The 18,415-nt window shown below is 39.7% G+C and overlaps 1 protein-coding gene across 1 annotated transcript in view; it reads right to left on the bottom strand.

Moving 5' to 3' along the window:
- Nucleotides 1-18,415, bottom strand: part of LOC126237131 (mediator of RNA polymerase II transcription subunit 12) — a 400,411-nt gene that overhangs the window by 217,410 nt on the left and 164,586 nt on the right. The window contains exons 16-18 of the mRNA XM_049946952.1: nt 16,227-16,373; nt 15,975-16,075; nt 6,193-6,322 (exon numbers count right to left, since the gene is read on the bottom strand). Of these exons, the coding sequence (XP_049802909.1) occupies nt 6,193-6,322; nt 15,975-16,075; nt 16,227-16,373 (378 nt within the window). The remainder of the gene's footprint in view (nt 1-6,192; nt 6,323-15,974; nt 16,076-16,226; nt 16,374-18,415) is intronic.

The raw sequence follows: 18,415 nt of genomic DNA, 5'->3' as shown, positions 1-18,415 counted from the left end.
GATGCATATAGCCATACCGCAGGTGCAACCACAACAGAAGGGTATCTCTTGGGAGACCAGACAAATGTGTGGTTCCTGAAGTGGGGCAACAACCTTTTCAGTAGTTACAGGGGCAACAGCCCGGATGATTGACTGATCTGGCCTTGTAACATCAACCAAAACATTCTTGCTGTGCTGGTACTCCAAACAGCTGAAAGCAAGGGGAAACTACAGCCGTGATTTTTCCCGAGGGCATGCAGCTCTACTGTATGGTTAAATGATGATGGCACTCTCTTGGGTAAAACATTCTGGAGGTAAAATAGTTCCCAATTTGGATCTCCGGTTGGGGACTAATCAGAAGGATGTCTTCATTAAGAGAAACAAAACTGGCATTATATAGATTGAGGCATGGAATGTCAGATCCCTTAATTGGTCAGATAGGTTAGAAAATTAAAAAAAGGAAATGGATAGGTTTAAGTTAGATGTAGTGGGAATTAGTGAAGTTCAGTGGCAGGAGGAGCATGACTTCTGGTCAGGTGAATACTGGGTTATAAGTACAAAATTAAATAGGTGTAATGCAGGAGTAGGTTTAAAAAAAAAAAAAAAAAAAAAAAAAAAAAAAAAAAAAAAAAAAAAAGGGAACACAGATAAGCTACTATGAACAGCATAGCAAATGCATCATTGTAGCCAATATAGACATGAAGCCCAAACCCTACCACAGTAGTACAAGTTATATGCCAACTAGCTCCGCAGATGAGGAGGAGATTGAAGATATGTATGATGAGATAAAAGAAATTATTCATATTGTTAAGGGAGCCAAAAATTTAATGGCCATGGGTGACTGGAATTCAATAGTACAAAAAGGAAGAGAAGGAAAATTAGTAGGTGAATATGGAATGGGGAAAAGGAACGAAAGAGGAAGCTGCCTGATACAGTTTTGCACAGAACATAATTTAACCACACCTAACAGTTGGTTTAAGAATCATAAGAGAAGGTTTTATGTGTGGACGAGACCTGGAGAAACCAGAAGGTTTTAGATTGATTATATAATGGTGAGACAGAGATTTAAGAACCAGATTTTAAATTGTAAGACATTTCTAGGGGCAGATGTGGACTCTGACCACAATTTGTTGACTATGAACTGCAGATTAAAACTGAAGAAACTGCAAAAAGGCAGGAATTTAAGGAGATGGAAACTTGGATAAACTGAAAGAACAAGAGGTTGTAGAGGGTTTCAGAGGGAGTATTAGGGAATGATTGCAAAGAACAGGGGAAAGTAATACAACAGCTTTGACAGATGAAATAGTGAAGGCAGCAGAGGATCAAGTAGGTAAAAAAAATAGGGCTAGCAGAAATCCTTGGGTAACACAAAGAGAGATTGAATTTGATCGATGGAAAGAGAAAATATAAAAATGCAGTAAATGACGCAGGTGAAGGGGAATACAAACGTCTAAAAAACAAGATTGACAGGAAGTGCAAAATGGCTAAACAAGAATGGCTAGAAGACAAATGTAAGGATGTAGAAGCATGTATCACTAGGGGTAAGGTAGATACTGCCTACAGGAAATTAAAGAAACCGTTGGAGAAAAGAGAACCACCTATATGATTATCAGGAGCTCAGATGGAAAACCAGTCCTCTCTGTCAGAATTACATCAACAAACATTTATTTCTTCTCCCTGAACTTTTCCTTTCCAAACTTAGCAAAACAAAGTTCCACTGCAAGTGTCAATGGGCGTTTTTATGTTTGTTTTGAAACCTACTGACCACTCATGGCGTTAGTCAGCCAGTCAGGCAGCAGCAGCCGGCCAAGACACAAGCAGAAACTGGGAAGTAACCGATATGGTGACATTTTATTAGTTTCTAACCTGGAGTGAATTATATAGTTTCATCTGTCTGCTTTGGTAGTTTATCTTCTTGAATTTCTGTGTGTTAATTTAATATTTAATAGACACAACTCTCGCATTTTCATTTGTGTCAAAAGTAAATCAATTTTGTGACATATTACAAGATCCTAACCAGGAGTGAATTTTTTAGTGTCATCTGAATGCTTTGGCAGTTTAGTTTTTGAATCTCTGTGAGTTAATCTAATTTATTAGACACAGTTTTTGTGTTCTCATCAGTGTCTATAGTAGAGTTCTGTAGCATGTTTCAGTAGTTCTTTGTTTGTCTGTGTAGTGTAGTTTTCCACAGTCTTTAGTATGGTCAGAGACTGTGATTGTTGTATGTAGGTGCGAGTTAGTTGGTGACAATGTCGTGAGCCGGCCATGGGGATCCAGTGGACGTCCAGCAAGAACCATGAGTCAGCCACTTGTCACACCTGTGGCCAGCACCATTACTGCTCGCAGTGAGGTTGACCCCTCACCCGTGGTCAACTGGGAGGTCTCCTCGGGATGTGGCAGGTGATGCAAGACTTCCCAGGGGACTGAACATAAGACCTCCCTGATTAGTATGACAAACAGGTTCCACATGTTGTCTGTGGCTGACACTCACTCAGTCAGATGCAGTCATCTGTCCTGTTTCAGAGGAAACCTCTCAGACTACAAGATATGGGTAATCACAGAGGGGGAGATATTGGTAGTTGGGAGCTCCGATGTTAGATGTGTTATGCCCCCCCCCCCCCCCATCTCCCTCCCACAAGGGACATGGCTGACAAGGAGGGGAAGAAAGTCACTGTGCACTCCATGTGCATACAGGATGGAGTCATTCCAGACATGGAAAGGATCATTCTGGATGCCATGAAGAGCATATGATACACTTTGGATCAGAAGAGATTCTCTCTGGTTTTGAGTGGCTGTCAGAAGTGGTAAAGGCTGCCATCCTTGCTTGTGAGGTGAAAGCAGAGCTCCCCATTTGCAGTACAGTCGATAGGAACAATTGCGGATCTTTGGTATAGACCTAGTGGGGGATGTGAATAAGAGGCATAGATGGGGTTCTACGACCATGTAGGCTGCAGATTTCTCAACTTGCGCCAAATCGTGGTAGGGTTTTGGGTTGCTCTCAATAAGTCAGGAGTCCACTGCATGCAAGATGCAGCTACACAGGTAGCAGGGACTGTGTGTTGTGGACTGAGCAGTTTTTTTAGGTTAGAGGACTTCGGGGAAACACAAAAAGGGCTTCAGTCTCAAAGGACGCAGGTCGAACACAGAAAGAACATAGATCTAGGAATCACTGGTATAATAGTTGTAAATTGTTGTAGCTGTGTTGGGAAAGTACCAGAGCTCCAAGTGCTAATAGAAAACACTGATGATCAAATCATTATAGGCTAAAGCCGAAGATAAGTTCAGCCAAAATTTTTGCAAAGGATCTAACAGTATTCAGAAAGAATAGCCTAAAAACAGTTGGCAGTGGTGAGTTTGTTGCTGTTAGAAGTAGTTTATCTTGTAGGGAAATTGAAGTAGATAGTTCCTGTGAGTTAGTATGGGTAGAGGTCAATCTTGGCAACTGGAATAAAATAATAATTGGATCCTTTCACAGACCTCCCAACTCATATGATACAACTGCTCAGAGGTTCAAAGAAAACTTGAGTCTAATTTCGAACACGTACCTGACTCATACAATTATAGTTGGTGGTGACTTCAATTTATGTTCGACATTTTGTTGAAAATATATGTTTAAATCCAGAGGTATGCATTAAACATCATCTGAAACTTCGCACAGTTAGTTTGTGAGCCCACTTGAATAGTAAATGTTTGTGAAAACCCACTTGATATCAGGATTAGTGAACACACCGTTGTCATAGCGGGACTAAATACCGATAACTCTCAAATCCTCCAAAAAGAAACAAAAAATATACCTATTCAAGAAAGCATATAAAAATTTGCTTGACGCATTCTTGAGAGACAGTCTCCACTCCTTCCAAATTAACAATGTAAGTGTAGACCAGATATGGCTTCTATTCAAAGAAATAGTATTGGCAGCAATTCAGAGATTTATACTAAATAAATTAACAAATGATGGAGCTGATCGCTTTGGTACACAAAACAGGTTAGAACATTGTTGCAGAAACGACGAAATAGCATACCGAACTGAAATGAATGCAAAATCCCCAAGATTGGCAATCTTTACAGAAGCTCAAAGTTTAGCACAGACCATAATGTGAGATGCTTACAACAGTTTCCACAATAAAACTCTGTCTCGAAACATGGCAAAAACTCCAAAGAGATTCTGGTCATATGTAAAGTATGCTAGCAGCAAGACACAATCAGTGTCTTCTCTGTGTGATAGCAATGGAAATACTATCAATGACAGTGCTGCTAAGAAGACAAAGAAAATATTCCAGAATTCGAATCAAGAACAGCTACCAATGTGAGTAACTTAGAAGTAGATACCCTCGGAGTAGCGAAGCAACTTAAATCACTTAATAAAAGCAAGTCTTCCAGTCCAGAGTGTATACCAATCACATTTCTTTCAGAGTGTGCTGATGCAGTAGCCCCATACTTAACAATCATATACAACTGACCGCTTGACAAAAGATTTGTACCCGAAGACTGGAAAGTTGGCCAGGTCACACCCATATTCAAAGTTGCCCAGGTCACACCCATATTCAAGAAAGGCAATAGGAGCAAGCCACTAAATTACAGGCCCATATCATTAACACTGATATGCAGCAGGAGTTTGGAACACATACTGTGTTCCAACATCATAAATTACATCAAAGAGAATGGTCTATTGACACGTAGACAACACGGATTTAGGAAAGATCGTTCTCACATGAAGTGTTGTGTGTTATTGACAAGGGGTTTCAAATTGAATCTGTATTTCTAGATTTCCAGAAGGCTTTTGACACTGTACCTCACAAGTGGCTTGTAATCAAATTGCATGCTTATGGAATATCGTCTAAGTTACGCAAAAGGATTCACGATTTCCTGTCAGAGAGGTCACAGTTCACAGTAATTAATGGAAAGTCATCAAGTAAAACAGAAGTGATTCCTGGCATTCCCAAAAGTAATGTTATAGGCCCTCTGTTGTTCCTTACCTATATAAACGATTTAGGAGACAATCTGAGCAGCCGTTTTAGGTTGTTTGCAGATGATGCTGACATTTATCGTCTAGTAAAGTCATCACAGGATCAAAACAAATTGCAAAACAATTTATAAAGCATATCAGTATGGTGCGAAAATTGGCAATTGACCTTAAATAATGAAAAGTGGGAGATCCATTCAACTTCAGTTACACAATAAATCAATCAATTCTAAAGGCCGTAAATTCAACTAAATGCGTAGGAATTACAATTATGAACAACTTAAAGTGGAAAGAACACACCGAAAATTTTGTGGGGAAGACAAACGTAAGACTGGTTTATTGGCAGAACACTTACATGATGCAACAGTTCTACTAAAGAGACTGCCTATACTACGATTGTCCATCCTCTTTTGGAGTACTGCTGTGTGGTGTGGGATCCTTACCAGATAGGATTAATGGAGAACAACAAAAAAGTTTAAAGAAGAGCAGCATGTTTTGTATTATCACGAAATTGGGGAGAGAGTGCCACAGAAATGATACAGGATTTGGAGTGGACAATTAAAACAAGGCATTTCTCATTGTGGGGAGATCTTCTCATGAAATTTCAATCACCAACTTTCTCCTCTGAATGTGAAAATATTTTGTTGATGCCAACTGACATATCGAGAAACAATCATCATAATGGAATAAGGTAAATTAGAGATTGCACGGAAAGAAATAAGTGTTCATTTTTTCTGCGCGCTGTATGAGAGTGGAATAATAGAGAATTATTGTGAAGGTGATTTGATGAACCCTATCCCAGGCACTTAAGTGTTACTTGCAGAATATCCATGTAGACATAGATGTAGATGAATAAATGTCAGAGCACTAAAAACTATATTTTGTTTGTTTAAACCCCATAAAAAAGCTAATGGTGACATGCTCTTGACTTAGTACAGAGTGACAATCTCAAGTAGAGTTTCCAAAACTGTAATTCCTGTTTTTACTAATGGAAACCTTTGTGCATTTTAAACATTAAATAAGACAGATTTTGAATGTGACAGGTACTTTGGAACTGATTGCATAACCATTCTAGTACGTAAGTTGTTTTATTTGCATCCTATCATGATTCTGGGATAAATTATGGTGTACAAAATCATGTCATCTTGACCAGTTGACTACATCTCAGCACTTTTTTATTGCTCACTCACGACTTTGGAATTGTTCCTTACTGATGATGAAGAGCTGTTGAGAAGTATGTCTTTACTTACACAAAAGGCAAGAATGGTAACGACGCAATACTCCAACAACATACAGGCTGAGTGAAGTTGTATAACTCCGAACAAGATTTGAGCCCTTTGCTGCAAGCTGGGATTCCACTTCTGGTAACTCCTTGAGGATCTGAAACAGTAGCATATATACTGTGTAATTATCACACTGAGAAACTGTAGAATTCTTGTATGTTACATGTTCTGCATTTGGTATCGCAATACATTTAACACAATGGGGCTAAAAGATGTATTAGATAGGCTCACTATACCTTAACCTTAAATACTATGGGTTTATGTCAATGTTCTTCACTTCAAATTTATTTAGTTGGCATTTACATTTTTATCTTACATTGGTAGATTGCAAGAATAAGTGCCTGACTTGTCATAATCACTCTTTTTTTTTGTGGGGTGGGAGTTGCGAGGGCACAGTGGAAACTGTTATTTGATGTTTTAGTTCAATGTAAATGCAACACAGCTTCTGGAGAATGAAAACCTAAAAATGGAACCTGACAACCCAAGAATGTTTTGAAAATGGTTGAGTGTTTACATGGGGGCAGAAATCGATTGTGTAAAGGAAATTTAGCAGCTATGTTTATTTACAAAATGAATTTAATATTGGCATGATTACCTGAGCAATCATAAGCAGTACTGGGAAATCAATTCACAAAAACCTGGTTTGGGAGTCCTGTGTAAACATAGGAGCTATGTCAAGAATTATGCCCCTGTTCAAAGTTGTTTCATTCTTCATCTACTGCTGCATTCTATAACTGTGTGCATCCTTTCCACGTAAATTCATAAGCAAATATTCAGATAGTGAATTTCATATAATAAATGTGATAGACATTTTTTGATGAACTTGGAAACTACTGGACTCACATACAATGGCTTGGAAATATATGATATTTCAACAAATAAGGAAAATTTGTTGAGCAGTACATGCCTCTACTGTTTGCACTGTGATTCATCTTATAATATCTAGACAATTATTGAACGTGGCTTTGCATTGGGAGCTACAATGTCAGGTGGGTAACGGGACCCCTCAGTGAAACAATTTAGAGACTGAGGACGAAGGCCAAACTGTACTTGGTATGAAACTTCCTGGCAGATTAAAACTGTGTGCCCGACCGAGACTCGAACTCGGGACCTTTGCCTTTCGCAGGCAAGTGCTCTACCAACTGAGCTACTGAAGCACGACTCACGCCCGGTCTCACAGCTTCATTCTGCCAGTATCTCGTCTCCTACCTTCCAAACTTTACAGAAGCTCTCCTGCGAACCTTGCAGAACTAGCACTCCCCAAAGAAAGGAGAGCTTCTGTAAAGTTTGGAAGGTAGGAGACGAGATACTGGCAGAAGTGAAGCTGTGAGACCGGGCGTGAGTCATGCTTCGGTAACTCAGTTGGTAGAGCACTTGCCCGCAAAAGGCAAAGGTCCCGAGTTCGAGTCTCGGTCGGGCACACAGTTTTAATCTGCCAGGAAGTTTCATATCAGCGCACACTCCGCTGCAGAGTGAAAATCTCATTCTGGAAACATCCCCCAGGCTGTGGCTAAGCCATGTCTCCGCAATATCCTTTCTTTCGGGAGTGCTAGTTCTGCAAGGTTCGCAGGAGAGCTTCTGTAAAGTTTGGAAGGTAGGAGACGAGATACTGGCAGAATGAAGCTGTGAGACCGGGCGTGAGTCGTGCTTCGGTAGCTCAGTTGGTAGAGCACTTGCCCGCGAAAGGCAAAGGTCCCGAGTTCGAGTCTCGGTCGGGCACACAGTTTTAATCTGCCAGGAAGTTTAATATCAGCGCACACTCCGCTGCAGAGTGAAAATCTCATCCTGTACTTGGTATGTTTGTTGTTTGCTGGGGGCTCCCATACAAGATGCAGAAATCGGACTGCCAACAGCTATAATGTGGACTGTCTTCAAATTGTAGCTCATGTAAGCATGAATGACACTTGCTCCCTGGCTACAGGGGCCAACCTCAGTTTCTTTAGATACTAGCTGAAATGGTGCAGACAGACCCACCACCCCTTTCCCCAGTGAATGCGTCATCAGGCATGCACTAGATACAGAAAATGGATATTCAGGTAGCAGAGTATGTGTCACACGTCTTTAATTTTTATTTTTATTTCTTTTACTTCAGTCAGAAGAAGTACTGAATTTGCTCTTAAAAACTGTTACAATCATATTGGAAGAAATGGAAATGAACGTATGGCATCGTTGGCCGGGAGGCCCCTATGCAGGGAAATTTGGTTGCCAAGTGCAAGTCTTATTTCAGTCGACGCCACATTGGGCGACTTGTGCGCCATTGATGAGGATGAAATGATGATAAGGACAACACAACACCCAGTCCCTGAGCAGAGAAAACCTCCAACCTGGCTGGGAATCAAACCCAGGCCCGCTCGCATGAGAGGCAAACACATTACCACCCACCTAAGGAGGCAGACATATTGGAAGAAGTAGTGTGGGATGGATGAGGAAAAGATGGTGAGACAGGAATAGGCTATAAGGCCTTATCCTGGATTGGCAGAAGTAGAAAGTGTTTCACTGAGAATGTCTCCAATACAGTTTTCGTTTCAAGCACTGCACAATTTATGAAATAAAAGATACTGATAAGTAATTGCAGATAAGAAAACCAAGTTAACTTGCTCAATAAACAAGAAGGAAAATGGGCTAAATGAGACAACTGCATTTTCCAACATAGATTATGTAACAATACTCATGCCCTTTACAGCAGCAATTAACTGTAGGTTACTGGACCAATAAAGTGTTCCAAATAACTGGGAAATGTTTTCAAGGTGAGTCATCAAAAAGACACACATACCTACTGATCTTTATCACAATATTTAATCTGTTATAGAATTATGAGGCAGATTATATGCTTGAGTATTATAAGTTGTTTGAAGATAAAAAATTCCTCTATAGGAATCAACATGAATTTTGCAAACATCCATGATACCCAGAAGGCAGAAGACAGGTACACTCAGCTTAATGTTGTGCTTCTCAATTTTCATAGAGCATTTTATACATTTCAACGCAGCCACTGACTTCATGAAATAAGAGTCTTACAGAATAATGGCCAGCTTTATGATTGGACTAAGTACTTTCTTGCAGATAGAACTCAGTATGTAATTTTCAATGGAGAGAAATCATCAGACATGAAAGTAACTTCTGGAGTACCTCATGTGTATTAGAGGGTCATTACTGTTTGTGATACTTACAATCCATTTGGTGGATAACAGAGGAAGCTTCTTGAGCCTGTTCACAGACAATATTGTTGAATACAGGGAAGTGACAATGGCAGAACATTGTAACAAAATGCAGGATGACCACCAAGGGATCACGTGTTGCAAAGACTTGTAGTTAACCCTCAATATAAACAAATGTAGTTTATGGAAAGGATAAACTAGTTGCAGAGAGGCATGATGAAAAAAATGCTAGAAATGTTCAGCTTTTGGACGAAGTCATTCATAAAATGTAGAAAACTCACAAATATTCACACAATCACAACACATGTACATATGACCACTGTCACCTCCGGGCACTAGTCGGGCTTGTATGAATGTGTGTGTGTTTTCTAATTCTGATGAAGGACTTTGTCTGAAAGCTGAATATTTCCAGCATTCTTTCTTGTTGTGTGTGTCTGTGACTCAGTGGCTTCTCTATGTGGTGAGTAGCAATATACCCTTTCCATAATTGTATATTGTGTGTACTTCATTATATATGGAGTTCCTCATCACATGACCTTTGTGTTTCCATGTCAACCCAATGACACTGTCAATTATGATTGCAATGGGCTTGGGATCCGCAAGATCGGACCACAGATCAATAGACACGTGATGTTTGATCAGATGAATCATGTTTCTTGTTACACCACACACTGTAATACAGGTAAATGGCTGCTCAAAACGTGTCATGCCATGGAGGTAGAATGATCAAGATAGTATTATGCTATGGGGAACACTGACCTTAGATTCTATGAGATCTGTGGCAGTAATTTAAGTAACTATGACAGATGTGGCCTATGTGAACATTATTGTGGACCAACTGCATCCCTTCATGCTTCATGTCTCCTCTAATGGCAAAGGCATTCATCAGCAGAATAACTGTTCAGGCCAGAACTGAGCTACAGTGATTTGAGGAGCATAATAGTGACCTCACAATGCTGTCTTGGCTACCAAATTCACCAGATCTGAACCAGGTGGGACACATCTGGGATGCTACCAGGCATCAGCTCCATGCCCACAACCCATCAACCTGCAATTTATGGGAATTGCGTGAACTGTGTTTAAACATCTGGTGCAACATCCCTACAGAAATACACCAAGGACTTGTTGAATACATGCTGAGCAGAATCACTGCTGTATTGGTTTCTAAAGGTGAACCAACAAGCTATTAAGAGGTGTTCATTCTTAGGCTCAGTGCACATTTTCACTGTTGCAATAGGATGACAAGGTGAGTACATTTGAAAGTTGATGCTGTGAGATGAAAAAATAAAAAAAAAATCCAAGACAGGCAATTTAGGTTTTAAACTAAAAGTTTAAACCAAGGGTAGGTACAAACAAAAGTGCAGTTAGTCAGTCACACAACAGCATAAGATTAAATGTTTCAATTTTAAATGCAAGTAGTGCCAGCTACTGGCTGGCAGCAGCTGTTATTTCTGTAACAGACTTTTGTGACATCACTGTGCGTGACAAAATTACAATAATATATAAGAGAGAAGGAATAAATATGTCTTATGAGAATTAAGTGAAATACATGCTTGGCATGTGAAGTAAAATTTCTGTTGTACCAGTATAATTCATCTCTTTGCCCCTATTTGTATTAATTATTGTCATTTATGTTCAGAAATGACTAGGCAATACTTGTTTGTTGATCTAAACACATTTTGACCTTTCATAGACAGTATACACTGAGGTGACAAAAGTTATCAGATAGTGATATATACATAAGCAGATGACGGTAATATCGCATACAAAAGATATAAAAGGGTAGTGCATTGGTGGAGCTGTCGTGCATATTCAGGTGATTCATGTCAAAAGGTGTCCAATGTGATTATGGCCGCATGACAGGAATTAACAGACTTTCAACGCAGAATGATAGTTGCAGCTAGGTGCATGGGACATTATGTTTCAGAAATTATTAGGGAATTCAACATTCTGAGTTCCACAATGTCAAGAGTATGCTGAGAACACCAAATTTCAGGCATTACCTCCCAGCAAGGACAATGTAATGGCTGAAGGCCTGCACACTTAATGACCGAGAGCAGCGGCATTTATGTAGAGTTGTCAGTGCTAACAGATAAGCAACGTGTGTGAAATAACCATCAGAAATCAGTGTGGGATGTTATTAATGGCTTATGGCAGCAGACGTCCAACGCGAGTGCCTTCGTTAACAGTACGACATCGCCTGCAGTACCTCTCATGGGCTCGTGACCATATCGGTTGGAACCTACATGACTGGAAAACCCTGGCCTGGTCAGATGAGTCCTGATTTCCATTGGTTGGAGCTGGTGGCAGGATTCAAGTACAGTGCAGACCCCAGAAAGCCATGGACCCAAGTTGTCAACAAGGTACTGTGCAAGCTGGTGGTGGCTCCATAATGGTGTAGGCTGTGTTTTCATAGAATGGACTGGGTCCTCTGGTCCAACTGAACTGATCACTGACTGGAAATGGCTCTGTTCAGCTACTTGGAGACCATTTGCACCCATTCATGGACATCATGTTATGGATGAAAATGCGCCATGTCACTAGGCCACAACTGTTAGCATATGGTTTGAAGAAAATTTTGGACCTTGGGTGAATGATTTGGCCACCCAGATCACACAACATGAATCCCTTTGAACATTTATGGAACATAATCAAGAGGTCAGTTCATGCACAAAATCCTGCACTGCAACACTTTCGCAATATTATGGAGGGCTATAGAAGCAGCATGGTTCAATATTTCTGCAGGGGACTTCCAACAACTTGTTGAGTACATGCCAGGTTGAGTTGCTGTGCTAAGCCAGGAAGAAGGAGGTCTGACAATGCTTTTGTCACCTAAGTGTAACTGGCAAAGAGTAACTGCCTGCATATTTATCTTAACAGTACCACATTTTCACCTAAAACATGTGAGGTCTGTTCAATAAATTCCAAAACATTCGTAGTTTCGTGCCAATGGTGTGTTGGACAACAATGTGGTTGGCATCCCTGCACAGGCCTGTGTTCAATGTATAACTGTTGGAAGTTTCATTGTTGCATGTCTGTTAGTTGTTGTTCAGTGCTGTACTGAGTAAAATGTTGTGTCACACAGTTTGCGAATTTCCAGATGGCAGAGTTAGAGGAGCAACATGACTGTATTAAATTTTGTGTGAAACTCAAGAAAACCATTACAGAGATAAACCAAATGATGCAGGAAGCCTATGGTGATGAGTAGTAAGTGTTACAAATGCTTCACACGGTTTAAAAATGGCCAGATGGAATTTAAAGATGACTCTCATTCAGGACGCCCTTCGACGTCTACTGACGATTCACACGTCAGGAACATCAATGAAATTCTGCGTGCCAATAGAACACAGACTGTCCAAGAGATTGCAGAAGAATGTAACATTTCAGTTGGATCATGTCATGAAATCATGTCACAGCATCTAGGAATGTATCATGTTGTCGCCAAGTTCGTCTCATGGCTTATGAGTCAAGGCCAGAAAGACCATCGCCTGGTAATGTGTGAAGAGCTTCTGGATTGGGCAAATGAGAACGAGATGCTCCTTAAGAGAATCATAACTGGCGATGAGACGTGGGTCTAAGGTTATGATGTTGAGATCAGGGTTCAATCTTTCCAAAGGCTCAGGTAAGGTTCTCCAAGACCAAAAATGCTGGTCAGGTCAGGTCAAATGTCAAAGCCGTACTGAGAGTTTTCTTTGACTTTGAAAGATTAGTTCATCATGAATTCATGCCACAGGGACAAATTATTAATCAATGGTATTATTGGGACGTGTTGCGGCGCCTGTGAGAAAATGTCAGAAGGAAACAGCCTGAAATGTGGCGAGACAATTCATGTCTTTTGCATCACAATAATGCACCCACACACTCATCCCTGTTGGTGTGATTATTACACAAAAAACAAAATCACTGTGCTGCCTCATCCTTCATACTCTCCAGACGTGGCCCCTGTGCACTTTTTTTTATTTCCAAAGGTGAAAACCCTGTTGAAAGGACAAAGATTTGCAACAATAGACCAGACAAAAGAAAATTTGCAGATGGCGCTTCACGCAATCCAATAAGAGGCATACCAAGACTGCTTTCGGAAGTGGAAATGGTGTTAGGAGTAGTGTACCAATTGTGGAGGAGACTATTTCAAATGAGATCATGTAAAATAAGTAAAAGGTAAGCATAAAAAAATTTGTAGACAAAGTTCTGGAATTTTTTGAACAGACGTCTATCTCTGGGAGTAAGTACCATACCACAGTGTAAGTGAAAGAGACTATGCATGTTCTATATCTCTCACTACGAACAAGTCAGTTTACAATAATACACTTTCTGATGACTTACTTTCTCTCCCCCCTTTCAATGTGCGCCCACACACACACACACACACACACACACACACACACACACTCACTCACACTCACTCTATATTTACCATGTATTAGATTCTTCGCATCACTGCTTAAGTGGTCAAAGATTTTTATAGTGAAATACCTCACTCCTTTCTGCACCACAATTTGACTAAGTGAGGGATAGTGTGAGTCATTTCCCCTTGAAGTAATGTATTTGTGAATGGTATAATTGTTCTTGACATGTGATTGATCACTGACAACAAATTTCCAGAGAAAGGGTAAATATAGCGTGAGGCTATTGCCAGTATGGTCAATTGTTTGAAAAGTTGTCTCCAAGCGATTCTAAAGTGGACACCACATAATATTAAAAGCTCCTATGCAACAAATACTTTCTTCTTTAATGAAGATTAGTACCAGAATATGATGCAATAACTGTGAATGAAAGTAGGAGAGAGAAGCATTTTCCTCCATAATGCAACAGTTGCAGAGCTTTCATGTTTAAAATCATCTGTAACATATGATTTCAGGTTCAGGATGTTAACAACATAATTACTAAATATTTGGAATATTCTTTTTCATTTATTGATACTCCCTCATGCATTATTTCCACTTGTGTGGCAACCCTTTGGCAGTATACAGTTGCATTTACTGTATTTTTGCAGTGAGTAGTACAATGGATTAGAATCTGGGAGAACAACGATTAAAACCCGCATCCAGCCATTATGATTTAGGTTTTCCAAGATTCTCCTAAATTGCTTCAGGCAAATGCTGGGATGGTTCCTTAGAAATTACTTGGTCGATTTCCTTTCCCATCTCTCCCTAATCCGAGCTTGTGCTCTGTCTCTAATGATCTCATTGTTGATGGGACGTTAAACACTAATTTCCTCCTCCTCCCCCTACTGTATTTTATCTAAGGTCAATGAAAAATCATTTGCAGAGATCTATTTATTGCTTGCCAAGAAAATTTTATTTACATTTTCGAAAGAGTAGAAACATTAGCCATTGATAGATACATAAATAAGTCTAAAAACGCTGGCTGAAGGTGCTGTTCCGGGACTGCAGTGCTACAGCTTGACTAGGGTGAGGGATTGTGTCGGGTGAGGCACAGCAGTTCTGCAGCTTGACTGGAATGAGGGGTTGTGTTGGGTGGAGTGGGTGAGGCAAGAATGAGGCAGCAACTGAGAAGAAGGGCTGGGAAAGGGTGGCTGATGACTGGGACGGAGACAGCACGTGCAAGGGAGAAGAATGCATGAGTGAGAAGCAGCAAGTGTAAGGGATAGATGTGTGACACCCTCTTCCCTGCAGTCTCCCCCCCCCCCTTTTTTTACTGTCACCTCTCCCAATGCACTTCCGCAAGTAATTGTATTCATGCTCAATAAACAGTGGGATAGGTTACAAGAGGGATTATTTGCTTCTCAGAGAGCCTCATGCACAGAAGTCTAAGAGTTGTTATACGAAAATGAGCACAAAATATATGATTTCCTAAAGCATACACCTTACTCAACGATTGCAATGGTAAAATTAGAGAAATTAAGGTCCTTATGAAGATATACTGACAGTCTTTCTTCCTGTGTACCACCTGAGAATGAAATAGGTAAGGGGGAATGAGGCTGGTGCACTATGTATCCTAAATCACCAGCCGTATGTTGGCTTGTGGAGTATAAATGTAAACAAATCTACTTTTATGGTTATAGCATTTAGCAGGGATTATTTTTTCAGGTGAAAACAGCTCTAAATTGAAATTAGAATTAGATTATGACCTTCAGCTGCTAAACGGAGGTTATGAAATCTAAATACTATGCATCAAAGTGTTTTTTTCTCATTAAAATGTAATTGCAAGTATTGTCAGTCACTGTACAAAATCTGTTTATAGTGCTACTGCAAAGAACCGACAGGGGCTAGAGAAAAATACTTTTCAGACTGAACACAGACAAATACGAATGGAATTTACTATCTGAAACGGTAAAGACTTCTCATACCTATTTATTTATGGAGATGACAGAAATCACAAGAACTATAACAGATTCAAGAGAAGAGGAGAAAGCATATGAAATACAGTGTGTGAAGTACACCAGTATGTCATGTCTCTGCTACAATGCAAGCAGAGACTAAATATAATGGACAGCATGCATGGAGCATTTATCACAAAGGTTTTAAGCTTCTAAACTTAGAAGTTTATTTATGAGGAAGTACAAATTTAACTGCTCCTGCTCATCACACAAGAAACATATGAATTTCATGATCAATGTCAACCTCTTACCTGAATACACACGTCAATGAGATTGTAAATGCTTAAGGCCAATTCCATTAGATCAAACAAAAATGCCACATGTTCTTGCACTGGTAAGTAATTAGAATTTCCTGAAAAGAAACAAGTTCCTAAGTAAAGTTACAGACATTTCCATTTTATGCTCCTATTATTTACTGAAATTTCATTTCAATGTTCTAAAACTTATGGAAATTTAAAGACTGTAACTAATGTTTCTAGCAAAAACTAATGAAATGTACTCACCACTTGCAAAAGAACTCAGCATTTCAATAACAGTTACTGCACACTGCCATGTGACTGCATGTTGATCAAAAAATGACATACTTTGCACTTTGGCTGTCACTGCTTCAAAATTGAACTCTCCACGGGAATGCTTCTTCACTTTACCACCTAAAATGAGACACTTATTTCAAGATTATTTCCACAAGAACACAAAAAGAATTACATTTGTTTTCAGTTTGGGACAGTATCTCTGAGCCAGAGTTAATCCAATTATTTTTTGGACATCTGTATTAGTGCCTCTATTCACATAATCTGAAATAAATGAACAGTATATTGCAAAAAAAACTTACATAAATGTTTCTGACTGCTTCTACCCTATTATGAATTGTAATCAGATGTAAATAATTGATAACTTCCAAGCCCACATGAGTGTACTATCAAAATCAGTTTGGTCAAATGTAGTTGTGTGGTGTGTGTGTGCGTGTGTGTGTGTGTAACAACTCTCACAATATTGTTTCAATGAATAAATGAATGGGTAACGGTAACCACTCAAAATATTGTACAGGCACTAGTGGTTGACAGGCATATAAACAAAACTGAAATTGCCGCTAATTTTTCAAACAATGTTCTCCCTCAGGGCTGACCGACTAACACAACAAGACACATGTACTTGCTTGACTACATTGTTCCAGCTGGTTACATCCTCTGAGGTCCCATAGCCTGAATGGCCCAGAATAAAATATGAAATTTTTTCTATAATTCATCCAATATGTTAAACTTGTACTTGTTTCACCCAAAAGTCTTAGCTCCATAGGTCCAAATTACCAAAACTCTGTCTGTGAAATAAGGCAGTCCTATTCAGTGCAGCGAAAATATACTATGTTAAGCAATTAATATAACATCAAATTTGTTTGTAATTTTATTTGTTCATTCATACACTGCCTTGTATAAAGTTTGAATATCAATTTTAAGTCCAATAATGTGTTGACAGAAATAGTATCCAAAGATACACGAAGCTGTCATTTGACTTCAGGTGTACTTTCCAAAGCGAAATGTGTATAATTGAGCCAAATGGTAAATGTGAGCAATGCAACTGTAAACTTGCTCATTTCATTTCATATCACTCTGCAATGTTACACCCAGATATTTAAACAATGTGACCATGTCAAGTAGTACACAACTAATAATATTATGAAAAGGAAAGTTGCAACTCACCAAATAGCATAGATGCTGAGTCACGGAGAGGCACAACAAAAAGACAACTCACACACATAGCTGCAGTCTCGGGCAACTGAAACCACACCTAATGCTCTATCAAACATTTCAGGTTTGTTTTTCCTATTCATTGGCATTAACTTACATTTTCCCCTCACTTAGAGCTAGCTACATTTGTCACACCAACTAGAAATTTCGCTTAAGTCATTTTTGTATATTCCTACAGTCACTCAATTTTGATTCCTTACTGTAAACCACAGCATCACCAGCACACAACCGCAGATTGCTGTTCACCCTGTCTGCCAAATCATTTACGTATATACAGGGTGTTAGAAAAAGGTACGGCCAAACTTTCAGGAAACATTCCTCACACACAAATAAAGAAAAGATGTTATGTGGACACGTGTCTGGAAATGCTTAACTTCCATGTTAGAGCTCATTTTAGTTTCGTCCACCTACGCTCAATGGAGCACGTTATCATGATTTCATACGGGATACTCTACCTGTGCTGCTAGAACATGTGCCTTTACAAGTACGACACAACATGTGGTTCATGCACGATGGAGCTCCTGCACATTTCAGTTGAAGTGTTCGTACGCTTCTCAACAACAGATTCGGTGACCGACGGATTGGTAGAGGCGGACCAATTCCATGGCCTCCACGCTCTCTTGACCTTTGACTTTCATTTATGGCGGCATTTGAAAGCTCCTGTCTACGCAACCCCGGTACCAAATGTAGAGACTCTTCGTGCTCGTATTGTGGACGGCTGTGATACAATACGCCATTCTCCAGGGCTGCATCAGTGCATCAGGAATTCCATGCGACGGAGGGTGGATGCATGTATCCTCACTAACGGAGGACATTTTGAACATTTCCTGTAACAAAGTGTTTGAAGTCATGCTGGTACGTTCTGTTGCTGTGTGTTTCCATTCCATGATTAATGTGATTTGAAGAGAAGTAATAAAATGAGCTCTAACATGGAAAGTAAGCGTTTC

Source organism: Schistocerca nitens, chromosome 2 (genome assembly GCF_023898315.1).
Source record: "Schistocerca nitens isolate TAMUIC-IGC-003100 chromosome 2, iqSchNite1.1, whole genome shotgun sequence".
Lineage (NCBI taxonomy): Eukaryota > Metazoa > Arthropoda > Insecta > Orthoptera > Acrididae > Schistocerca > Schistocerca nitens.
The sequence above is the reverse complement of the archived record's forward strand: the minus strand, read 5'-3'. Positions and strand labels throughout refer to the sequence as shown.